Here is a 27,796-nt window from a genome sequence, read left to right as displayed (position 1 = left end):
GGTTGCCTCTTATATTCACCAACTCCAGACACTTTTTATCACTTCTACCTGTGATCTACCTGCGAGAGGCAATCGATGAACTTGGTTTACATCTAGTATCATAATATCAAGAATTATTTAGAAAAGTATATTTTAGGTTGACGGTAGACTTAGTACCTGATATAAAAAGCATTTTTAGGGAGACGTAACCGGTATAACCCATTAAGTTACTGTATCTTACGTGTCTGTAGGTATTGGTATAGGGCTGACTTTGTAGTTGATAAAAGGAGAAGTGATCTCAATGCATTGAATGGGTTTGGGAGGCTCCGGAACTGCCCGTGGTTCATCAGACGGTGTCTCTTTGGGCAATCTCGGTCTAATGAGCTTCCACTGAGGTATAACTTCTTCAGGGGGAGGGCGCTCTAGAGGACAGTCTCGTGTCTGTTTGATCCAGACAGGATGTGGATATTGGTGCGAGATGTTGTTCTACATACATTAGATATAACTCAATCAACTGATCAACTGGTGGGTATTAATATTATAATGGGTAATAGCGGGTAATACTTATTATACATATTATATGTATGTATAATATGTATAATAAGTATGCAAGACATCCACTTTATCCATGAGGAGAATCTTTTTGCGTATATAATGGAAATCTCAGAATAAACACGCTATTTATACATAATTCAAAATGTGTTATGTATTTATTAAATGAAATATGACAATATGCACATCAGTGGAAAGCGAAGGTTGTTCTACACACGTATACTATTAAATATCAACTTAAATTTGCCTTTTTATAGTAATATATAGTAGGTCAGCCCTTATAGCCAATCACAGGATGAGGTAAAATGGGTGCCCAATAAATAGTGTATATTTCTTAAGAATATTGTTGGTGGCAGACGGAGTGTCTACAAACCTTACTTATCAAATATATAGAGTATGTCTGGTCTGAGATATAGAAAGTGGGTTTATAATATAAATAGAAAAGAAGATGAAAATAATTGCTAGGTGGTCCCATAACTATAATCCCCACTGTACATGTGGAGAATCTTTCTACGATATAACTTATCATTTAACCCTAACAGACAGCAACTAGTAAAAATGTTTGAATGAAAGCTATATTCATAGAATCAATGCAAAACACTCAAACCATTTTTGGAAATATATATATATATTCAGCGCTATCACACTCAATTGTGAACACAACTTCCATCTTTACAAATATATCAGCAATAATAGAAATTTTAGTTACTATCAAATATGGAAATAAGCTAAATTTAGGTTATGACAATTTTGTAACTCCATTCAATCAAAATGCACTGACAGCGATTGGGATCCACTTCTCCTTGAACTCTGACCACAGAACTGCTGGAGTTTTTCATATCTAGTATTGCATTGATGCTAGAAATTCCACCAGACAAGCCAAACAACCGGTGAGACTACATAAAAGCGTGTTTGATCATGCTAGAAATACTGATTGCATCAACAAAGGTAAATTGGTTGTATACTGCAGCACTCACCTGCCGCAACCTTTCGGAGGTGTCAGCCATTTCTCCGAGGGCTGATATCCTTGGAGGATATTTAGCAACATTAGTAAATGAAGCGAAAACTGCCATTTCTGGGTGGTCCGGTACTGCCACCTCATCTGGCTTAGCGTCTAAAAGAAACAAACTCTCCATTCAAACACAACCCGACAATATATTGTGTACAAGGACTACTATGAGAATATACTGAGTACAAGGAATACTATGGGAATATACTGAGTACAAGGACTACTATGAGAATATATTGAGTACAAGGACTACTATGAGAATATACTGAGTACAAGGAATACTATGGGAATATACTGAGTACAAGGAATACTATGAGAATATACTGAGTACGAGGACTACTATGAGAATATATTGAGTACAAGGACTACTATGAGAATATATTGAGTACAAGGACTACTATGAGAATATACTGAGTACGAGGACTACTATGAGAATATATTGAGTACAAGGACTACTATGAGAATAACTCAAACTAATCTAAATTTACAAATCACAATGTTTGTCTGTCACGAGATAGCGATAAAATTTTAGTAACGAAAAAATCGCCTCTCCGAGGATTCGATCTCAGAATTTCCAGTTCTGCAGGCATCCAGCTTCCCAATTAGAGTACGCCTTCAACTGAACATATTGATCAATAGTAGCAAAAATATTCATTGCATCGGTTAAAATACGCATGACGACATCGTGTCACACGCAACAATTACCAGTTGGGCTCACAACCTCACTAGATGAATTCCAGGCGTTGTGCGGGTAATAAAAACAGCTTATAAACTGTTGCAGGTAATGTAGTGTAAAGGTAATGTTTATAAGCTGTTTTTTATTACCCGTGCAACACAGAGCATTCGTTAAAAAAATTGTGCTGCGTGGGAATCAAAGTTGATGATTCGGGTTCCCAGCCAAGCTTGCTACTGCCTGCACCACTCGACTACCTTTGCACATCTAAGAATAATTGTGCACATAGTTAGTACGCATGATGATCTCTGATGACTCACAGGACTGCCAGTGTACTAGTTGTTGTAAAAATAGATAATAGTTAACTAAACCAATCGAGAAATCTTTTAGCGAACAATTCAAAAGCAGTAGCAAGTGTTGATAACGTGACACATGAAGGCAGGTGCTGCAACTGTGACACAGAAGAGCAGGCGATATAAGACTCACTGTGCTTTTCTTTGTCCTTGTCTTTGTCCTTTTTATCACCTTTGACTTCTTTTCCTTTTTCCTTGCCTTTTGCAGTCTTGACTTCAGGTTTGTCCACTCTCTTTGCATCCTAAAAAATATGACAACTCCATATAAGAGTAAATATGGGCTTACTACCTAGTTTCACCGCATAAGGAGATACGATGTTTAGAGACCTTTGCTAGCACATGTACAGCCATACCTCAACATATGAGTCTGTCATACGAGAAATTTGAGAAATGAGGAGAGTTCCGAACAAAATTTTGCCTTTAGATAAGAGACAAATTTGAGATACATGTTTACGAGACGGTTGTTGATGCAGCCACTAGGTGGCTCCATACGCGAGAGGCTGCTTTCAAGAACAGCATCAATTGCTCTTTCTCGTCGAAAATGAAAAAAGTTTTACTAAGGTTGGCCAAAATTATAGCGAAAGCGAAACAAAAAGCGCCAAACCAGGAACAGATAATAAAAAATCTAGACAATGACAAGATTAAAGGTAAGTTCAGTAAAAGAGCTTTGAGCGTGTTTTTAGTAAACTAAATTCCTTTAAGTTAAATTTAAAGTTTGTTATATTACGCAGTACAAAAGTCTAGTGTACCGAACGTGTTGCGGACAAGTCTCTCTCATGAAGTTAAGAACTCCATCTAGTACTGTAAATAATAATGTTACATTTTATTGCAGATCACAACTACTAGATATTTCTTACTTAGTGAATGTAGATGGTAAATTACAACTATCAAAAACACAGTTTTTCGTCGTATTATCCTTTTTAGGTGTTTCAGAGGGTGAAAACCTACTAATTTGTATTTAGTTAATTTATATAGGGAAACTGATTTGAGATAAGAAAGAATTGACATACGTCAGTCCTGGAACACGTTAAACTCTTATATCAAAGTTTGACTGTATAATACTATTACATTATCGTAATCATTTGAATATCAGTTTGGACAAAATTTCATGCGTGGAACAATGACAAAATACGCCATAACAAAGTGCTCTCTTATCGATGGTGGATAGATTAAAAACAACAATTCTGCAATTTCTGCTTCTTGCAGCAGTCCATAATGTACTTACAACCTAAGTTTGCAAAAGTTTGCTAAAAGAACTGTCTCGCTGGCAGCGTGCATCAGAGTTGCTAGTTAACGGGTAGCTAGCAATCCTAAAATCTTTTATAGAATCAAACATAAATAATTCCACAAACGTCTGTTGTATACATTACATTTCAATTTTTCATCGTGCTCATTAAGCATGAGTTAACTCAAGTTAGTAAATGCACATCGTTACTTTAGGATAACTGATGCAACTAGGTCGTTATATACTACTCAAACATCTGGTGTTAAATTATCATTGTTTGTGATTTTACGAACTGATCAGTCAGTGAAACTGAATAAAGTTTTTCAAATTCATTTTCAAACAGATAGATATACTGTTAATGCTTCCTGATAACCAATTCATAAACAGTTCATATTCTGATAGTGTCCATGAATTTTCTTCTCACACTTAATATATATACAACAGCGTCTATAATTGGAGATTGGCTATGAGCCGGCCATGAAGGTCATTATTCGACCTTGAAGCTCAGCATCTGACCTTGAACATCGGATAAACAATGACTAGCTGGTAATAGTATTGTATGTCCTTGAATAGCGTCAGAGAGTTAACAATACATGATTTTGTGAGAGGTTTTACAATCTCTAATTACCAGCTACTACAATTCCATAAATGAACAGCCAATGGCGAGTCATTATCGCTTGTCATTACATTTGCCCCTTTTATTAATGTTAACATACGGTCGGTCGTTCATAAAACCATTTAGAAAAAGCGGCAGTTGTGGCCCAGTGGCCTAGAGCGCCTCATCTGTGAACATCAGATTGGGTCGGATTCCCAGGAAGAACAGTGGTGGTGGCAAAAAGAGCGATTGCCCTTATATTGCTTCCTTTGCTAAACCCATAAATCTATTTTGTCTTTATAGCCACCCAAATTCAGAACAAACTTTCTTGTTAAAAAAAGCATCATTCTAAACAAGAAATGGCTATTGTAGGAATGAGTTCTTCATAGCCATTGGATGTTTTATAAATTATAACAATCAAACATCAGTGACCATTTTTGTAATTCAGAGGTTGCAAATACCACTATTGTGTATCCATTGAAGTCGTCTCCTAATATCGTCTAGTACAGCAATTTCTATTCGCTTTTATCTCTGAACCCTCTACGACTGATGAGGGCCTCATTGCTTAGAATGAAATAAAAAAGGCCCAAAACAATAATGAACAACAGTCTTATTCAGAATATATGAAAACAATGTTATCGGAAGGTCATTCTAAGGAGAGTTTAATGTTTTCACACAGCAACATGTAAAAAACTCACTTTATGGTCTGTGACTACTTTCCTGTCTCTTTTCTGCTATTATATGATTGACATGTCGTTCATTTTGGGTGAGCACAATGCACAGATTATTTTACGGAATGATGGCGTTACAATATTTATTTTTTATGTACAGCAGAGATAAAAATTTGGATTCACAAAGGCAGGTTGTAGCGATGAAAAATACACTTTCTTCATCTGTACAATTGATCCCACGAACAACAGCTCGACCCTTAATCAGGAAGCCCTGGTCTAGTGTGAACCCGCTTATAAAATGATATGGAGATATCTCCGCCAACACTGAGAGTTGAACTGACCTTGAGAGGTTGCTCTGAAACAGCATCATCTCCAAGGCCTGACTCAGGCACTGCGGATTCAGGTTTAGGCTCTGGCTCCACTGGCTTGTCGACGGGTAGTTCCGGCAATTGGAACTTTGGCACTATGTTTCTCAGAAGGCTCCATATCTCATCCAGATGGCCATACCTGACCGGAGAAAACACGAAATTAGATGAGTCAGAAATAATCTTATGGTGCCATATGACAGCATTTCTGCTACATTCTATAGTTACAACTGATTGAGTTAAACACGGTGGAGAAATATGTTAGAAAGCAGAACATTATCAGTGTAAAAACAAAACAAGATGGCGCACCAACCACTTCCTAAAAACTGGTTCACACTATATCGTCATACATCAGCGCTGTCCTTTTGGCAATTTTCTGTTGAAAACGTGTGCCATAAATCAATGGCACTATCGAGGCAGTGCGAATACATCGAAAAAGATTTCAGCTGTGAGACTTCCCCGATAGTTCGCCAACAGTCTGTACAATGTGCACCGCTTCAGCAATGATGATTGGCTGACGCGGATCACTTAATTTTTGTTATAAAAGTAGCTGCGGGACTAGTATTTCCATCACCACATTGTATAATGAGAACGCTATGCCACGGACTATTTGCTGATGTACCCTAGGACACTTATATTTCGCTAGTATTTAGTTTCGTGAGTAGCATACAGAGTAAAATTTCGCTGCAACTTAATTTCGCAGCTCTGATGAGTGCGAAAATATAGTGATGTGAAAATAAATGCAGTGGAACAAACATCATTAGATTCCTCAGGTCCAGTTCACTGGTACGAAATATGTTTCAATTTGGGACTACAGTAGTTTTCAGACTATAAAACGCACCTCTATATAAGCTGCATCTGCTTTATTTTTCAATAAACGATAATAAAACAATACATAAGCCGCACCCTTGAATAGGCCGCAGAACTAAGGACTATGCTTTTTAACGTGGCAGCAACTTTCCTGTTTAAAACGGAACAGTCGAGAACGGCACCGTTTCGTATTATCCAACGCTTTTTAAGTTAGTGCCTAACGGGACAGTACCGTGAGGCATTGTTTCGTATTTTCTTTCACCTCTAGAAGCCACTAATTGGAGATTCCCGTTAGTGCGCCCTAGCGGTGAAAGAAAAAGCCACAGATTAGCCGCACCCTTATATAAGCCGCATAGCTCAAATCAACAGAAAAAAGTAGCGGCTAATAGTCCGAGAAGTACGGTAGTTTTTATTTGTGAACCACAGGTAGAAATGTGTAGGCGATATCAATAATGCAATTTGATAGCTTGCTGCCATTTGTTTCCTGGACTATCAATGACATCGAGGTCCCTGACGCAGTGACCTATGTGGTACCCATATTAGAATTCAAGTATTTATAACACGCGGTGGCCATGGCTCCAGGTTGTTATTGCTTCGGGTTGGTAATAAAATTCATCACCACAATAATTATTATTCAATTTTATGACTTTCCCTATTAGACTGTCATCCTCATCAGTTACAAATTCAATGACTAAACTAATATCATCATCTTCCTAATTTGTCTAGGCTTTTCCAAAAAAATTATTATCCTAATTTGTTTGGCCATGCTGCTCAGTCGGTGTATTAGCTATAATGAGTTTAGCAAAAATTACCCAATGAGCCAACCACACACGAAACTTGCCTGCATTTCTAATATGACGATTTTATTGTGAATATCAATGAACAAAGCCATTTAATTTCGCGTTTTCGCTTGTTCGTTATGATAGTTTAGTTTCGCTCATGAAATTTTCGCGAGAGTATGCTGCCGCGAAAATGCGAAAGTTAGATGCCGCGAATACATAAGTGTCCTAGGGTAAACATGGATGGGTTTGTGATAGTCTGAACATTGTTATTAGAGAAGATCACCAAAGTGTGAACCAGCCATAAAGAGCTGGTAGTCGCATAAAATGAATGCAAAGACGTCATATGAACAGAGGTAAGATAAAAGCAGAACAGATCAAGATAACAGAAAAGAGAAGCGGTAATGTCAATGAGTACCGTGCCATGATCGCATCAACCATCGGGTTTATGACGATATCTCGATGGGATTTCAAGTGGCATTCTCCAGCCTTATCCTTTTTCTCATTACTATTATTGTTGGACCTGTTGCGTCTGCGTTTTTTTGGCAAGATTTCGTCAATACTAGCGACAGGAACTACTGGTTTCTCATCTAGTACTTTACATTTGTCGACTAATACGATATCGGTGCATTCTTTGATGTCGGACGTGTGACATACACATCGGCATATGATGTTGCGGCGAGGGTCACCAACAAGTATGTACTCGGGAAGGCGTGTCACAGCCTCCCTTGTTTCTCTCGTAACACCACTCAGTGAACAGCAAAGTGATTGGTATCTCTCTGGCTCTGTCTCACGTACAGGAGTCTTTGCCTTGACCCAAGCGTGCTTTGGTCGGTTCACGAGGTATTTGATGGAGAGATCATAGTTGAGCATTACTAGAGAATGGCTTACACTGTACTCCCAACATTCAACTGCGTGATCGGCATTGTCTTTCGGTCGCTTGTCAGAGTTCCAAAAGCCAGTCACTCTATTGAATATCTCCCTGAGAAGGTTAGTTGGAAGAGAATTAAAGATGTAACATGGAGTCTGAGATGACATGCTGGAAATGGGTCAGCCACACACTCACTAGATGATATAGAAAGCAAGACTTTCTCAACAATAGAGCAATTACAAGACCTTAAAGTTTGAAGTTGAATTTTCACAAAATTTTAGGAGATACTATCAGAAAGTATCAGTAATTTTTATTATTTGCGATTGTTTTGGATGTTTGAGATGATCTGACTGCCAGGATGTTTCAAGATTAGAAATGACAATACTTGATCCCAGTTAAAACGCTCATCTATATATATATATAAACCTCATTGGTTGTCTTTTGTTTTTGCCATCCATGTCTCTAGTTATAGCAATTAAAATTTATCAACGAAAAATTCACTTGGCTGAGGGTTTGATCTTGGAACCACCAGTTCTAAAGACCAGCAGTCTAAGCCGCAACACTACGATCATTTAACTGATCGTAGAGTAGCGATGAATGATTGTGATGACTCATTACATCAGCTAAAATGCTCACACTTGAACTGCTTGGGGTCATTAACTAGCACTGTTGTTTGTTAAAGGTTGACTTGCAACAAAATTCACAGTACAGTTATTTGGTATCAAAATATTCTCCATGTCTTACTCTGTTGTTTTGTAGGTGCAAAATATGTGGAAATGTGATTTCAAGCTCTTAAAAGCTCAAAAACGAACAATTAATCGCCGCAATCACGAAACTGCAGTATATTAAATGCAAGATGCAAACATGAAATGTTTGCATCTTGTGCCAAGTATGAAATGTTAGATAAAAATTTGTGAGCAACAAAATTCGCTTGCAGTTTCCATCTTGCAGATTAATAACCCGAGCTAGCAGATTCACCTCGCCATGGATACATAGAAACTGCAATCACTAGCTAAATATTGAATCTTTCACATGACAATGAAAAGCTAGCGTGAAATGTAATAAAGTTCACCTTGTAAGAGTTATACCGTGTGTAATCAAGATCATTAGAACAAGGACTTAGTCGTGATACTCACTGGAGTGGGATGGTCTCAGGGAGCCAGCCTTTAAGGCAGTGTATAGCACTGAAATCTCCAAACTCACAACAGTTATTCCCTCCATTGTAACTAAAATGGAAAAGCTTACCTTCAATATGTATACTACATCGTAAGGCTGTAACAAATAATATAAATAGAAGCTAGTACCGGAGTAGCCTCAAGTGCTGTGAGAGATCATCAAGTTCTAAAGACCAGGAAAGCACAGAGAATAAGTATGTGTATAATAATTCTCAGTTAATAGCGCACCGGGCGGCAGAGCCAAATGTCGCTGATTTGAATGATACATGATGGAACACTTCTCCCGACACTCAGCCGTAACATTGAACAGGACACAGCTCTTATTATAGTAATGATACAATCGAATCTTTAGCTTGGTAGTTACATTCAGGGCATACCACCAGTGGGATCGCAGGTTCAAACCCATGGTGTGGCAATATTTTTCTAAAGATGAGCTGTCAACACTTGCACGTATCATCTGTATCGTATCGTCAAGCATTGCAGAGCAAAACGAAGCTGCTATAAAAATACAGATTGAGCTAGTCAAATGTGGCAGGTCATTGGCGGCACTTAAAAAGGCATCTTGGTGAAGCGCTGTGTACATGCTAAGCAGTGTTTTATTAGTGAATAAACAGCTTGTACTGGATATCATTTAAACTCCATTCAAATTACATCGCAATTTACAATGTATGTTCACAGACACGGATATCAGGTAGAATGTATGTTCACAGACACGTATAGCAGGTAGAATGTACCGTACGTTCATAGGCACATATATCAGGTAGAATGTATGTTCACAGACACATATATCAGGTAGAATGTATGTTCATAGACACGTATATCAGGTAGAATGTATGTTCATAGGCACATATATCAGGTAGAATGTATGTTCATAGACACGGATATCAGGTAGAATGTATGTTCACAGACACGTATAGCAGGTAGAATGTATGTTCATAGGCACATATATCAGGTAGAATGTATGTTCATAGACACGTATATCAGGTAGAATGTATGTTCACAGACATATATAGTAGCTTTTTTTCGCAGCTGCTTCATCTTAGCGCTGCTCTCAATACAGCTTATAGCAGCAAAGTTTGTCCGGCCAAAAGCTTATTATTTTTTGTCCATTACAAAGTAGAACAGATGGTAGGGATTTATTTGATGAATGGCCAATTTATTTTAAAATGATGGCAGAATTTATGGTAGAGGAGAGAGCTGGTCTACCGGCAATATTCAGAAAATCTAGCTAGGATACTCGATGACACAAAAATTCTAATGCAAACAGATAGCAAAAGCCCTTGCTCAACTTCCTGTGACCTTGCTCAACTTCCTGTGACCTTGCTCAACTTCCTGTGATAGTTCACATGACCTTAACAATAATCTATATATATAATTCAACTTCCTATGATAGTTCACATTACCTTAACAATAATCTATATATATAATTCAACTTCCTATGATAGTTCACATGACCTTAACAATAATCTATATATATAATTCAACTTCCTGTGATAGTTCACATGACCTTAACAATAATCTATATATATAATTCAACTTCCTGTGATAGTTCACATAACCTTAACAATAATCTATATATATAATTCAACTTCCTATGATAGTTCACATAACCTTAACAATAATCTATATATATAATTCAACTTCCTGTGATAGTTCACATAACCTTAACAATAATCTATATATATAATTCAACTTCCTGTGATAGTTCACATGACCTTAACAATAATCTATATATATAATTCAACTTCCTATGATAGTTCACATAACCTTAACAATAATCTATATATATAATTCAACTTCCTGTGATAGTTCACATAACCTTAACAATAATCTATATATATAATTCAACTTCCTATGATAGTTCACATAACCTTAACAATAATCTATATATATAATTCAACTTCCTATGATAGTTCACATAACCTTAACAATAATCTATATATATAATTCAACTTCCTGTGATAGTTCACATAACCTTAACAATAATCTATATATATAATTCAACTTCCTGTGATAGTTCACATAACCTTAACAATAATCTATATATATAATTCAACTTCCTATGATAGTTCACATGACCTTAACAATAATCTATATATATAATTCAACTTCCTATGATAGTTCACATTACCTTAACAATAATCTATATATATAATTCAACTTCCTATGATAGTTCACATAACCTTAACAATAATCTATATATATAATTCAACTTCCTGTGATAGTTCACATGACCTTAACAATAATCTATATATATAATTCAACTTCCTATGATAGTTCACATAACCTTAACAATAATCTATATATATAATTCAACTTCCTGTGATAGTTCACATGACCTTAACAATAATCTATATATATAATTCAACTTCCTGTGATAGTTCACATAACCTTAACAATAATCTATATATATAATTCAACTTCCTGTGATAGTTCACATGACCTTAACAATAATCTATATATATAATTCAACTTCCTGTGATAGTTCACATGACCTTAACAATAATCTATATATATAATTCAACTTCCTGTGATAGTTCACATGACCTTAACAATAATCTATATATATAATTCAACTTCCTGTGATAGTTCACATGACCTTAACAATAATCTATATATATAATTCAACTTCCTGTGATAGTTCACATGACCTTAACAATAATCTATATATATAATTCAACTTCCTGTGATAGTTCACATGACCTTAACAATAATCTATATATATAATTCAACTTCCTATGATAGTTCACATGACCTTAACAATAATCTATATATATAATTCAACTTCCTGTGATAGTTCACATGACCTTAACAATAATCTATATATATAATTCAACTTCCTATGATAGTTCACATGACCTTAACAATAATCTATATATATAATTCAACTTCCTATGATAGTTCACATAACCTTAACAATAATCTATATATATAATTCAACTTCCTGTGATAGTTCACATAACCTTAACAATAATCTATATATATAATTCAACTTCCTATGATAGTTCACATGACCTTAACAATAATCTATATATATAATTCAACTTCCTGTGATAGTTCACATAACCTTAACAATAATCTATATATATAATTCAACTTCCTGTGATAGTTCACATAGCCTTAACAATAATCTATATATATAATTCAACTTCCTGTGATAGTTCACATAACCTTAACAATAATCTATATATATAATTCAACTTCCTGTGATAGTTCACATGACCTTAACAATAATCTATATATATAATTCAACTTCCTATGATAGTTCACATGACCTTAACAATAATCTATATATATAATTCAACTTCCTGTGATAGTTCACATAACCTTAACAATCTATATATATAATTCTCAAAGTTTGTTGTCTGTCGTTCAGTCTGTCCAGCTATAGCTGGTTACTATCTAGCAATGACAAATCCGTATCGCAGAAGCTTTGATCTCGGAAACTTCCGTCCACCAGGCGATAATCTAACCAATCAAGCTACGCGAAATGTAACGGATTCATTAGGATATTTCATTTGTTTTCTGGTCTAAAATACGCATACCCGTCCAACACCAGGCATTCGGTAGTATTTACTATAATAAGAAATGTGTCTATCCAAAGCCACACTTAGGTTATCATAAAAAAATTGCCTAGCACAGAAACCGAATTCAAATATTCTGCTTTGCAGGCAGGTACACTACCAACTCAGCAACTCAATCAACTGCTACATCAGAGAATTATCATATGTACATAGTTATTGCACATGACGATCTCTCACAGTGCACGAAACTGCAAGCTACTAGTTGGTTTTAAGTTACACTGTAACTTCAAGAGGTTGTGACCAGTGGACAAGAGGTTGTGGCCAGTGGACAAAAGGTTATGGCCAGTGGACAAGAGGTTACGGCCAGTGGACAAGAGGTTATGGCCAGTGGACAAGAGGTTTTGGCCAGTGGACAAGAGGTTATGGCCAGTGGACAAAAGGTTGTTGCCAGTGGACAAAAGGTTGTGGCCAATGGACAAAAGGTTGTGGCCAGTGGACAAGAGGTTGTGGCCAGTGGACAAGAGGTTATGGTCAGTGGACAAGAGGTTATGGCCAGTGGACAAGAGGTTATGGCCAGTGGACAAGAGGTTATGGCCAGTGGATGAGAGGTTATGGCCAGTGGATGAGAGGTTGTGGGAGAAATGCAGTAAATACTAGTGAGCTCTGCATGAACTTTTACAGGAAGTACCCTGGGTTTCAGCTGTTTCTATGAAATGAAGGAAAATTCTAACCGCTAAAATAGCCCTAACTTTATAGACACAATCTAAATCCTTGAGATGTTTACAAGTAATTTGAAATCATTGAATAGAACATGCGGTTGTGTGCAGAATTATGGCCTCGTGTTCGTGGTTAATTAAAAAAATTTTTAATTTTATCTGTAAGCGCATAAATCTATGTATTATTATTTTAAAGCCTAAAGTGAAACTTTTATCTAATTAAACAAAAATATTTTGTTCTTTGACTACAAAGAGTTAGAAGCTAAACTCAGCTCAAATCACAAAACTTGGAGTAAACTTGTCAATCATTGCATATCTCTAAAGAGGTCGTGTTCTTCTACAAAGAATGCAGGAAACACCTGACCAGTTTAGTGACACTGTAAAAATATGTTAAAGCAAAGACATGACTATAAATGTTGGTTCGAACCGGAATGACTTCAGAATTATTGGCAACTCAAGACATGTACCAGGATTTTGTTGAACAAAAGCAATAGAGTTCAAATATATAGTTTCAATTGCATATTTGAACTGCTCACAAATTCTGGATAAAATGATATATAAAGTTGCTTAGTTCTGGGGATTTTCAGCGGAGCAACCTCAAATGAAACATAAGTTTAGGGGTTTGCCATGTTTTTGCAAACACTGCAACTCGATCAGCATTGGTTAGACCGAGTTGAAAAGTTTGACAAAAATACATTGCTGTAGGCACTATACAACAGGAGTAATACATTGCTGTAGGCACTATACAACAGGAGTAATACATTGCTGTAAGCATTATACAACAGGAGTAATACATTGCTGTAGGCACTATACAACAGGAGTAATACATTGCTGTAGGCACTATACAACAGGAGTAATACATTGCTGTAGGCACTATACAACAGGAGTAATACATTGCTGTAGGCACTATACAACAGGAGTAATACATTGCTGTAGGCACTATACAACAGGAGTAATACATTGCTGTAGGCACTATACAACAGGAGTAATACATTGCTGTAGGCACTATACAACAGGAGTAATACATTGCTGTAGGCACTATACAACAGGAGTAATACATTGCTGTAAGCATTATACAACAGGAGTAATACATTGCTGTAGGCACTATACAACAGGAGTAATACATTGCTGTAGGCACTATACAACAGGAGTAATACATTGCTGTAGGCACTATACAACAGGAGTAATACATTGCTGTAGGCACTATACAACAGGAGTAATACATTGCTGTAGGCACTATACAACAGGAGTAATACATTGCTGTAAGCATTATACAACAGGAGTAATACATTGCTGTAGGCACTACACAACAGGAGTAATACATTGCTGTAAGCATTATACAACAGGAGTGTCTCTAATACGGCTAATCCTGCTAGTATTCATTATCTTTAGTTACAACTCTCGAGAAACTCAGTTATTTAAATGTAACAAAGGTCAGCCTACAATAACTCACTCTAGTGAAGCGACCTTGACTAGAGCCTTAGTGAGTAGGAGAGGCCAGAGTTCATTACCCAAGGCTGTGAGAGGAAGAAGGGGTTTCTCATCATCATTAAAAGGCATCAGGTCATCGACGACAAGCTTCCTCCAGTGACCCTGATACACAAGAGAGCAAGTACTCTTAAACTGCAGATTGTTATAGTCTATTTGTTAGTCTATATTTGAAATATATTGGGAGTGTTTGACACTCAATTGCTTAGCAGCCATTTCGATCAATCAAAGAATCCTAGTTTTCCATTTCATTCAATCACAATTTTTGGTCACAGCTCTGCAACAATTTATCTTAACCTAATATCCTAACCAACCATAGCTTACTAGTTATATCACCCAAACAATCACAAGTCACCAGCTTATTGTCCCAACTAATCACAAGGTAAAAGCTTAGTATCCCAGCCAATCAAAAGTCATCAGCGGGCCACATTCCGCCCACCTTGTAACCAGATCTGGCCCGCAAAATCATTCTACATTGTTGTTATTCGTGGCCCATCGATATGAAGCGCTGATGACATAATACTGCACAGAACTACAGATCCCATAATGCAACGCTTCAGCTGCCTTGCTGCATACTTTTGACCTTTATTTGTCAATTTAACCTGAAAGAATAACTGCCACGAACAGCTTTCATTGTTTTTTTATAGGTCACTTTCTCAAATTAAAGATTGGTCCACTAACTTTCAAAGTCATTTTTGTTTTTGAAGACTTTTTACGGCGATTCAATATGGGTGTCACAAACGACGCAACAAGCCCCGCCCATAAATATGTGACGTAGCCTAGCTGTTTAGGGACAGAAGTTGGGGATCTTTAGTGCGATCTAGAATTATAGAGATGGGTGTCTTAAACCCATTATTCTCTAAATTCAGCCTTCAAAATAATCTGTCTTTTCTGAAAGGTAGATAAGCTATTGAACATTGCTTGTAGCTAGTTACTAGATGTTGTATAGGCTGAACGCCGAGAAAAGTTAGCTCAAAAAAGCGCGGGATTTCATCTCAAGCTTGCGTTGTTATTGGGGTCAATTGCAAGCTAGGTTACGCCACAAAATTAACGATATGTGCTATGTCACCAACGCCTTCAAAATGACATCATTTTAGAGAAAAAATGCAAAATAATCTCAAAACTCTTTGCAATTTGTTTATTGAGGCAATAAATATGAAAAATAGTGTAACCATAGTGATCAGAATAGTTGATTTGCTATTTGAAATTTCTACTTAGAGGATTGTGGCAGTTATTGTTGAAGTTTGTTTCAGAATGATATTCCTGTTTATCTTTATCCATATTTATGTTAAAAAAACATCTAGTTTTAGTGTGTTCAATAAATGTTTATTCTGGTCGGCCCGTGACCTAATTGTGTTTTGAATTTTGGCCCCTTGTACATTTTAGTTTGACATACCTGCTCTAGACCATGTGAACCAACAGTCTAGACTCTAGACCATGTGAACAAACAGTCTAGAGTCTAGACCATGTGAGCCAATCAGTCTAGGGACTCTAGAGTCTAGACCATGTGAGCCAATCATTCTAGACTCTAAACCATGTGAGCCAATCATTCTAGACTCTAGACCATGTGAGCTAATCATTCTAGACTCTAGACCATGTGAGCAAATCATTCTAGACTCTAGACCATGTGAGCCAATCATTCTAGACTCTGGACCATGTGAGCCAATCAGTCTAGGGACTCTAGAGTTTAGACCATGTGAGCCAATCATTCTAGACTCTAGACCATGTGAGCAATCCCTCAACAAGCGTAGCTTCCAGCAAAGCTATGCATGTTTTTTAATTAGTTTGTTTTTAATGTGTCTGGCAAATGAACCGCGACCTGTTGTGTGCAGGTCAGACGTTTCTAGCTACTAGACAATGGCTGCTCTCTTGTCAAACTAGTCAAGGATTGAATAAATCAAGCCTGAATCTTTTACAGCGGTTATGGCAATTTAATTTAACAAACTAACCAATATAAATCAGTGAAGTCAAAGTGCCATGTACATAATTTATAGTTATAGAGCATCGCTCACCATCCACCATAGCCTCACAACATATTTGCCATGAGGATTCCAAGCGGGCATGGTAGGCCCTTTCCCTATTTTATTGATAGCATAGATATGATCCCATGGCCTCCAACTGTGAGTTGTCTCCTCAGTCTGTCCAGCATTGTAAGCATCTGATCCCGGTTCAGGAGGTGCTTTCGTCTCACTCATTCGCCAGAGAGCAAGCACTTCACTAACTATGAACCTTATGAGCTGCAAGTGACAAGACACTGGGTCAGACCTGTCAAATAGTCTCAATAGTTGTTAAAGGTTGACTTGCAACAAAATTCACATTACAGTTATTTGGTATCAAAAGATTCACCATGTCTTACTCTGTTATGTTGTAGGTGCCAAATATGTGGAAATGTGATTACAAGCTCTTAAAAGCTCAACAACGAAAGCTTTCACAGTGTTCTGTTTTCCGCAGTCAGCTCTGGTTCGCATTAACGATTTTAAGTGAAGTATTGCTGGTTACCATTGTTACAGGTGTCTCTGACGAATAAACCAGGATATACAATGTGTTCATGATACTAAAATAGTTGGATCATCGAATATGACTTGAACATGTGTCGATCAATATGTATACAGAAATTCATCGCATTGGTTGACACCCCATCAAATGACCGAATCCTCCATGTGAAACCTTTGGGTGTGTTTGAATTTCTTATGCAGGTACACAACAAGTGGTGTTCGAATTTCACTCTTCATAATTTTACGAGAGCTACGCTAGTTTTTGCCTTGATTGAGATACACAACGACAACCAATTCAATAATCAGATGATAATCAAGTTAGTTCGAGTCGGTCGGCACGCGTAATGATCGAAAACATTGGCCTAGTATCTTTATAAATGTTTCAATGTTTATAGGTTACAATATCTAAACGCTGGTCTTATAGCAAATTCGCATGATGTATGCCAAACATGTTTTATTGAATTTATTGGCGAGTCATCGATAGAGAACTACTGTGTCAGTATCATGGGGAGGTAACTCTAAGTTAATGGCTGTGCGCATCTAATAAAAGGCTTAAAGGTTGACTAGCAACAAAATTCACATTACAGTTATTTGGTATCAAAAGATTCACCATGTTTTACTCTGTTGTGTTGTAGGCGCCAAGTATGTGGAAATGTGATTACAAGCTCTTAAAAGATCCAAAACGAACAGTTAATCGCCGCCATCACGAAACTGTCGTAGTGGCTTGTCTGAATCTTCTTGCTGCAGAAGGTTCAAACAAGCCACCGAAGATACAGCTTCAAGTTTCAGCAAACGAAACTGAGTCACAAAAGTAAGAATTGGGCTCACTACAATCAGTTGATATGTCTTGTTTGGAGAGATCTTTAGAAGAGATCTTCATAAGCAAACACTATAGCTGCTTGCGTAATTCGTTGCGAAATACCATAGCAAAATAAAATTACAATGGATCTATAATTAATAGAATGACGTCAGATTTAATAACAAACCAATCAGCATGTAAGCTGTTAAAATTTTCTAGAATATTCCTAAAAACACAGCTTAGATATGCTTGAAGAGATGCTTTTCAGACTGGTTAGAAAACACTCTTGATAGCCAGTTTGAACTGGCTACAAACTATAATCGGAATTCTGTTTAAAAATCACCTCGGAAAGGGTACCAACTAGATATGTCTCACCTCACTTTCACAGCACGCCTCATTGCAAGATAGCAAATCAAACTGCAATTGGCCTTCATCCAGGTCCACGACAGTCGGAACCTGCAAGAAATACATAAGGGAAAAATTGGTGAGTCATCAAATTAACATACCTTGACAGATGAACAGATCAGAGTGTGGGTCATGTGGGTAGGTATAACCTTTTTATTGGCATCAGTAATCATCAACAACAAAAAATTTTGTACCATACCGAAAAAAAAATTGAAAAAAAAGACAAAAATAAGGAATTATTGAGTGAGTTGAACGAAAGCTTTTTAAAAGTTGGTAATCTAATAGTGTTGTAGAGAAGTCAGGATAGTGAATTTTAGGTTGTAGTAACAGAAAGTTCATCAACTGAAACATACGATGGTGGATGTGGTATGTTGGTATCACGGAATAGAATACGATGTTTGTCATATGTGTGGAAGGATAAATACAAATATGTTGGCACAGAATATATCAGAAGCACAGTGACAGTTCCGCAGTTCCATCTGCATTATTTAGTTACATCTCAAGCATTATTTAGTTACATCTCAAGCATTATTTAGTTACATCTCAAGCATTTCCAAACAATTTAGCGAGTCAAGGAAGGATAAATACAAATATTCTGGGCAAAATTTATGCAGTATTTTAACACAAATGCTGAAACGAGCCTGGGATGATGCAATACGTTCAAAGACTGTGATTTAACCATAGATATATCTATGGATTTAACATATTAAATATGAGGAGCAACAAATGTACCAAACGCTTGATGGTTTACAGAACCACTTTTCAAAACGAAAGAGAAAACATTTGTAGAAGTAGCATAAGGATGAGCAGGCCGTACCTTATCAATCATATACTCTTGTGGTCTTTTCCAGTGAGTGACTCTGAGAGACGCCGGCAAGTCTAACTTGCCTTCTGGATCATCAAAGAAATGCTGTACCTACAACACACATTTTTAAAGACTCCTACCTTATTGTGGTTTTACCCGTTCGAAGATTTCGTTTCATTTTTTTTAACCAAATTTGCCTAGCATAAACGTTGAATAACAAAAACTGATGATTTTAAGCTATCCCTAGCATCGCCATTCTTGCTAAATACCTTCCCCAGAGAGATAAATAAAGTTTAAATGGACTCACCACTGGCGACTTGCCTTTTTCCTTTTCTTTTCCCTTATGCGCTGCATCCTAATTCACACAAAGTAAAGGTTTATTATCATCAATGGTGAAAATAAACAAGAGGCACACAGTTCTCTGGCTTTGGATGCAAATAAATCAAAGTGAACTCAAGAAGCCAAAAATTATAGTCTCCACAGACGTGTTGCTAGTAAATAGTGATAGAGTGATGGAAAGCGCCAGATAGCTCAAAAGAAAAATCGTTTTTTCTGTGCATTTAACTGATGTGAAACTTTTCAGCTCACCTCGGCCATCTTGGCAAGGAAGTACTGTACAAATCGAAAAAACCTTTACAACTCAGAAGAAGAAAAGAAGCACGCAGAAACATAATCATGCAAGTAATAATCAATGGTAGAATTCAAATGTTCAGCGATAAAAGCGAATGGATCAAAATTTGACATGAAAAATCTCTAAAAATTATTTTAATTTAGTTTGCGCCGAACTTTGTCCCGATTCCATATTTGTTTAAAAATCAAATGCTATTAAAAAATAATGTTGAAATAGTTGGGATTCCCAAACCATGAACTAAGGTCACACAAAGTTATTTAGTGGCATAACATAAAATTATGGAGTGCATATCATTACCTTAGACAAAGATGTGCCACTAGCACCCTGTATAATAATGGCATAAGTTGGAAAGCATTTCGGTTTGAAAATAAATTATTAACAGAGAAATTATTGTAAGAAATATGAACCAGTTAGTAAGCTTATCAACCAGTTAGTAAGCTTCAAATGCCAGTAGGCAATGACGTTGAGTCAGCATTGTTGCCCAGGTAGGCTATTCTAATAATATCTATAGCCGGAATTCAGACAGACATATGGACATACTTTGAGAAATATATACAGTATAATACACTGTATATACTATACGTTCCCTACTATATATATATATACATATATATATATATATATATATATATATATATATATATATATATATATATATAGTAGGGAACGCTAGTTTCCTTAGTTAGGAAATCACAACAAATTCATTCAAGCAAATATAGATCAATGCAATATTTGCTGTAAGCAGATGTAGATCTGCTCTCATCAGATGATATCTTTCTAAATGTGAGTCACTGATAACTGAGCCTGATTTTCTCTAATAATGGATATCTTTTTGGGTAGCTAACAAACATATTTATTGCTGCCTCCACGTGTGATTAGCAAGCCTTTTAAAGAGGGGTGTCTGACAATTCACATAATAAAAACTTACCCATTTTTCTGAGTTGACATCTGAGTCACTCCATTCTGGCCAAACTTGAATCTTTTTTGGTTGATTTGCTAATGAAGCCGCTCTAAAATAGAACAATGCACAACCAATTAAAAAAATTTGAGACAAACTATTCACAGCTTAATCTATAAATACGTATATTACAAGTAAAAACAGATGTTGTAGCCTTATCTCAAAATAAGCCTTACTCTTCCAGTTGCGGAGGTAGAGGTTGAACGAGTGTTCGTTTACCGGAAAGAGCCTTGGAAGAACGACGACTAGCCATGACTGAGATTAACACTTTCAAGTAAGGCTCAACTCAACAACTGACCAGAGGTATCGCATTGCCTAGTTACAGACAATTCAGTACCAAAGCAAATAATGAAGTTTTGTTTACTCAGCATAAAATGAGGCACATTCTTTTTAAGAAGTTCTTTTACAGCTCACATATGCAAACATGCGACAAAGCAATTCATTTGTAAACGGGCTTGAATCGAAAGGGCTTGCAATTACCAGCAAGTGGCAATACCGAGCAATTTTTATTGTTTTGCAGAAGTGTGCATAAACATTATAAAAAGCAAACCAAAGTTTTTACTCCTCGCCGTAGAAGCATTTACATAGGTTACGTCGATAAATAGTTTCTTCGAAAAAAAGTTGAAAATGAGGTTTTCTTCATTTTGCTACACTATTGAAATTTTAATAACAACATTATAAAGAACACTCAGTTTACAAAAATAGTGAGTAAGAAGTATTTAAGTTCTGACAAGTCGAATTTTTATCGAACAAATCGTATCAGAACAAGCGTGGGTCATCGTTTTTACGGGGCTTGGCTTCATTTGTTGTGATGCAGTTTGAAAAAACCTACTTTTTTCAATTTAGACTAAAAGTTTAGCACAGATCATTTGTGAAAATCATTAAAACAATCTCTACCTACGTACTGATTTGTATCAAACTCATTGTCGTAGCCCCCGCGAAAGCTTTGTTAAAGTGGCTGTAATTTTTACACGGTACCATAAAATTGTTTGGATATCACCAAAATTGTAGACATACTCATATCCTCTTGCTGCTGAATTAGATCTAGATTCAACACGTCGTGGTATTTTATTTGGCATTGTCCTTGAACAAGCTTGGTTGCTAGTTAAAAGTGGAGGAAAAACACGATGCAGCAGCCATGAGGAACGTTGCCCAGTAATATTAATACAAACATTACACGCGTGCGCGAACAAAGCCCGCGTAGACAAATCGTAAACACATACCATCGCATCGGATAAATAAATTGTGAACATAAATTAAGCAGTGGTCATACAACTCCCGCTTTAAGGGTTGACAGGCGAATTAGTTCAGGCTTTTGGAGTTAGTTGGATTCAGAAAAGAACCTCCATATATTTTCATCCCACTTTCTCAATTGTTTACCTATTTTCAAGCTTGCTATAAATTTAAAATTATTAAATCATGAAGCTAGTACAAAACAACAATAAGCGCATTTACACCTTCACACTTGCAGGAAAAGGTTATAATATAACCTTTTCCGTATTTTATTACATTATTTATTATTATATTATCTTACATATTATGTTACTGAAACATTAAATTTTAATATCTAATCTGAATGGTATAGTTGAAAAAGCATTTTACTCACTAAAACCTTAAATTGTTGAACCATATTCCAAATATTGACAAAAAGACATTTTGAAAAGACAGGAAAATAATCAGCGCACAATAACTACTAAACAATATTTAATCTAACCAACGGTTTAAAACATTCATTAATGAGTAGTAAAAACATTTAAGCAAGAACTTTTAGGCCCTTATGATGTTAATAAGGTAAAAAAGCCACTGTGCCTTTAGGAATGGTGATAAACTGGAGAACATCGACACTACAAAGTAAAAACTCAAGCTATAAATATGGTTTGATGAAAATACTCAAGAAACTCAAGCTAATACGGTCGGTTACACACAAACACCGTACAAGCTGATATAAGTGCATATACCTAAATGCACTTGAAAACTATTTTACTCAGAGATTGTAATCAGCTGTATGCATATTGACTGTTAGTTGGTAGACTTTGAGTATATATGTATACATGTATATGGTATCTTAAACAAAATACCATATAGTTCAGGCATAATGTTAAACCTACATTAAGTTGACATAATTAAGTAGCTAATTAACAGTAACACTAAATACTGTAACCAATTTATATCTGCTTCAAAATGTTGAAAACAAAAAGGCCAAGTAGATTATTCTAGAAAAAACATGACTGATTAGCACATTAGTAAATTTAATTGATTTAGCTTATTAGTTGTGTATATGACTAGCCGTTCAAGAAAATGTGGAGACAACCTACGATGAATTTAACTTCGACTTAAGGAGTTATCGGTACTATTGATGTTGGTTGGTACTTTTATTATTCCTATTTTACTGTCATTCTGTTTATTATATGTAAATAGTACCCTGGCGGTCTGGTGTGCTGTGAGGGATCATCAGTTGTATCAATAAAGCGCAGAGAACGACTATATACACTATAATAAAGCACAGAGAACGGCTATATGCACTATAATAAAGCGCAGAGAACGACTATATGCACTATGATAAAGCACAGAGAACGACTATATGCACTATAATAAAGCACAGAGAACGACTTTATGCGCTATGATAAAGCGCAGAGAACGACTATATGCACTATAATAAAGCGCAGAGAACGACTATATGCGCTATGATAAAGCGCAGAGAACGACTATATGCACTATAATAAAGCGCAGAGAACGACTATATGCGCTATGATAAAGCGCAGAGAACGACTATATGCACTATAATAAAGCGCAGAGAACGACTATATGCGCTATGATAAAACGCAGAGAACGACTATATGCACTATAATAAAGCGCAGAGAACGACTATATGCACTATAATAAAGCGCAGAGAACGACTATATGCACTATAATAAAGCGCAGAGAACGACTATATGCACTATAATAAAGCGCAGAGAACGACTATATGCACTATAATAAAGCGCAGAGAACGACTATATGCACTAAAATAAAGCGCAGAGAACGACTATATGCACTATAATAAAGCGCAGAGAACGACTATATGCACTATAATAAAGCGCAGAGAACGACTATATACACTAAAATAAAGCGCAGAGAACGACTATATGCACTATAAAAATTTGAATATGTATAACTCTCAATGTTTGTTTATCTATCCGTCCATTTGTCCAGTTATAACAATCATGTTTTAAAAAGGAAAAATCTGTGAACTGGATTTGAACAACAATCCTCCAGTTTTGCACACAGGCATAAGTCCAATACCATACACTGTCCAACTGATTATACCATAGAATAAATTGGGCGCTTACTTATTACACATGCCAATCTTTCATGGGTTCACACTCAACACTGGAGCTAAAAAATGTGCAAAGCCATACCAGAAGAAAAATGTAAAAATGTGTGCCCATACATTGCCATCACTTTAAACCTGTCACAGGCACAGCAGCCGATACAGTATGAATTACACAGATATAAACACAGTACACAGAAATAAACAAAACATTTTCATTTAAAAGGTTCAATATGAAATGTTGTATACATTGGTTACAAATGAATTTTGTTTGCGAAATTTTGTTAATACCTGGGCAACGCCCGACATTCAACTAGTATATATATAAATCTCAATGTTTGTCTGTTCATCTGTTTGTCTGTCCATCTGTTTGTCTGTCAAGTTTTAGGAATGAAAAATAGCAACATCACTCAAGTTTTAGGAATGAAAGATCCACAGCGCATTAGATTAGAACTTCCAGTTCTGTAAACAGGCATTTATCTAATACACTATACGGTTCAACTAACTATACTATGAAATGAATTAGACAAATACTTATTACACATGCCAATCGTTCATGGCTTCACACTCAACACTGCAACTAGCGTTATACGTGAAGCCATACCGGAAGGGAGATGTGTACCTATATGTGAAGAAAAATGCTTAAACCTACATGACCAGCAAGACTATTGCAACCAACAGAGAGCTTTAATAGGCACAGCAGCTGGTACAATATGAACTATACAAAAATAAACACAGTACACAGAAATAAACGCAGTACACAGAAATAACAAAAACACCTTTGTTTAAAAGTTAGAATGGTAAATGTGATAAATCGTGATTAAAAAAGAACTTTTTGTGCAAAACCTTTTTTACTACCCGTGCAACGCCGGTAATTCAGCTAGTTCTAAAATACTTAAAGTATAACAATTAGCGAATGCTAAATGCTGCGGGTTCAAATCTCATATAATGAATTCCTTTTCTTCAATTTTCGAACGGCTTCGAATGGCCACGCCTCTTATTGTAGCATTCATGTTGCTACTTTTGTTGTCGATGTTTTAAGCTTCTATAACTGCAAAGATAGACAAAGAAGGTAAAAAGTCCTGTAAATGCTGTGACATATAATCACTTGGTGTTAGCTCTGACAGAGAAACCCCCTTATGAAGCCCATGATTGATAATGCGTGAATGACACACCTGACGGCTACTTTTACTCTATTAATACTCTATGTTTACCTAGACCATAATAGTTAGCGCGAGTGTCTCAACTGCTTCTACCAGAGTTTAACTAAACACAGCTAAAACTTAATAAAATAACTGAGCTCACTCTTTCATGTTGGCTTGCAACAACTTTGGATTGTGTCTTTCCGCTTTGGTCTCTACCCTTAGCAGTGGTTCAGAAGGCTCTGAGAATTCATTAACTGATGAAACACCCAGCCGCGAGTCGGGACGAGACTTGGTCCCCCCTTGCACTGATGTACTACCGTTCATTGTTAAAACAATGGCTTCATCGGGCATCTCAGAGATAGATGGATACCAGCGGGTCACTCGGTGAAATGTTTCTCCAAGACTTAAACTTTCTCTGAAATCTTTACTTTTCTTTCGCATGCCCTGCGCTCGAGAAGGCTGTAAACTTCTTTGGCTCGCACTCATCGTCAGTCTCTAGTGGTCGTGTCACTCGACAGTAATAGTTTAACTCTCAAGTTTGGTAGTACACGGAAACAAAGTATTTAAGCCTATCTCTGTGATTAAGATAGCAAACTGAGTACGTTTCTATGCAAAGACATGCCGCCACCTCTTTTCTGATTCTTGTTTAACAAATAAGCTATTGTTTCTTATCTAAGAAAGCGGAGGGGCAGCGAATCGCCTGCCATATAGTCAATAGTATTATTGATTCTCGCTCAAGTCGTTTGTTACGCGTACTCAGGTATATACTAGCTGCCTTCAAGGCTCTGCCAAAACTCGCGACTGATGAAGAAGTTGTCTTTTCTTTTACAGTATTTAGTTTTGACCTTAACATGAATCCATCTTGCTAAAAGGCTGAATCAGTCTAAACTAATGATGAAGATATCTTGGGAAATTGTTCTTAGTTGTATTTGCCCTTGTACCCTGCATTATATATTTATATTATTTATATACATTCAAGTATTAAAACGTTTAACAATTTATATTTTGTTCTAAGTGGTCTCCTTGCCAACCACTCCAACCCATATTTCGGTGGTCACCATGACCCTTACATACTTTCAGTTTTACAAATGGACACAAACAGAATGAAATTCAATCTTATTCATAATTGGAAATCTTTCTCGGTAAAGATACAATATTTAATTGAATTGCAGTGCCTCAATAGATGCAAGCATTGTTGCAAACATCATCTGCTAACAGCGCCAGCTAACAGCGCCAGCTAACAGCGCCTGCTAACATTGCCTGCTAACAACGTATGCTAACATCGTCTGTTAACAGCGCCTGCTAACAGCGCCTCCTAACAGCATCTGCTAACATCGTATGCTAACATCGTATGCTAACATCGTCTGCTAACATTGTCTGCTAACATCGTCTGCTAACATCATCTACAATGTCGTCTGCTAACATTGTCTGCTAACATCGTATGCTGACATCGTCTGCTAACATTGTCTGCTAACATCGTCTGCTAACATCATCTGCTAACATTGTCTGCTAACAACGTATGCTACCAACGTATGCTAACACCGTCTGCTAACATCGTCTGCTAACATCATCTGCTAACATTGCTTGCCAACATCGCCTGCTAACATCGCCTGCTAACATCGTCTGCTAATATCGCCTGCTAACATCGTCTGCTAACATCGTCTGCTAATATCGCCTGCTAACATCGTCTGCTTACATTGTCTGCTAACATCGTCTGCTAACATCATCTGATGTTTTGTGATTATATTAAAGAAAGGTGGTATAACAAAAGAAAGGTAGATCTAAACTATCACAATTGCATACCTTTTAGGTTGGCCTGGACTGTACTCTGACCTTGAGCTGTGTGGTGAAACAAAAGCAGGAGAGCGATTATCTGAACGTTCTGGAAATTTTGTGCTGAATTTGATAGTCATAGTTATAAGCGTAGAGGAAAGACTAGCAGACGCTCGGATGCACTGGAGAGTGAAACAGTAAAACGCTAGGAACTTTAAGTTGAGACAAGTTCTATTGATAAAAATTGATCGCAAGAACTAAGCTGTACTAATTCCCCGGGTGCTATTAACTAGTGATCATATGAACTAGCCTTCGTATCTCACAGACAATAGTGAAGCATATGGTAAACCAACCCAACCTCGAGAATAGAAAGTCCCCTGGTCCTCAGCTTTTGGAAAGATGAGGGAAACAAGGACTGCTGGGGGGTTATTGTAAGATGTCTTCAATATACTAAGTTGACATCAAAACAGATATCTGATCCAAACAGTCAAACTTTTAGATTTTATGACAAAGAATTGGTAAATATCAAAATTTCCACCAGGACAATTTAGAAAAAAAACGTTGGTTAGTACACCTACCCAACAACAACCTACTCCATGCCCTGATATGAACAATAGCCTTAAAGGTTGACTTGCAACAAAATTCACATAACAGTTATTTGATATGAAAAGATTCACCATGCTTACTCTG

General features: G+C 36.6%; 1 protein-coding gene across 1 annotated transcript in view; it reads right to left on the bottom strand.

The window, feature by feature from the left end:
- Positions 1–25,819, bottom strand: part of LOC137404970 (androglobin-like) — an 82,076-nt gene extending 56,257 nt beyond the window's left edge. The window contains exons 1-12 of the mRNA XM_068091198.1: positions 25,494–25,819; positions 20,849–20,930; positions 19,597–19,644; positions 19,302–19,400; positions 18,455–18,535; positions 16,798–17,022; positions 14,751–14,890; positions 9,019–9,108; positions 5,399–5,564; positions 2,700–2,808; positions 1,509–1,645; positions 221–465 (exon numbers count right to left, since the gene is read on the bottom strand). Coding sequence (XP_067947299.1) covers positions 221–465; positions 1,509–1,645; positions 2,700–2,808; positions 5,399–5,564; positions 9,019–9,108; positions 14,751–14,890; positions 16,798–17,022; positions 18,455–18,535; positions 19,302–19,400; positions 19,597–19,644; positions 20,849–20,930; positions 25,494–25,819 — 1,748 coding nt within the window. The remainder of the gene's footprint in view (positions 1–220; positions 466–1,508; positions 1,646–2,699; positions 2,809–5,398; positions 5,565–9,018; positions 9,109–14,750; positions 14,891–16,797; positions 17,023–18,454; positions 18,536–19,301; positions 19,401–19,596; positions 19,645–20,848; positions 20,931–25,493) is intronic.
- Between the last annotated feature and the right edge of the window lie 1,977 nt (positions 25,820–27,796).

This window comes from Watersipora subatra, chromosome 9, assembly GCF_963576615.1.
Source record: "Watersipora subatra chromosome 9, tzWatSuba1.1, whole genome shotgun sequence".
Taxonomy (NCBI): Eukaryota; Metazoa; Bryozoa; class Gymnolaemata; order Cheilostomatida; family Watersiporidae; genus Watersipora; species Watersipora subatra.
This window is presented reverse-complemented; position numbering and strand designations above follow the sequence as displayed.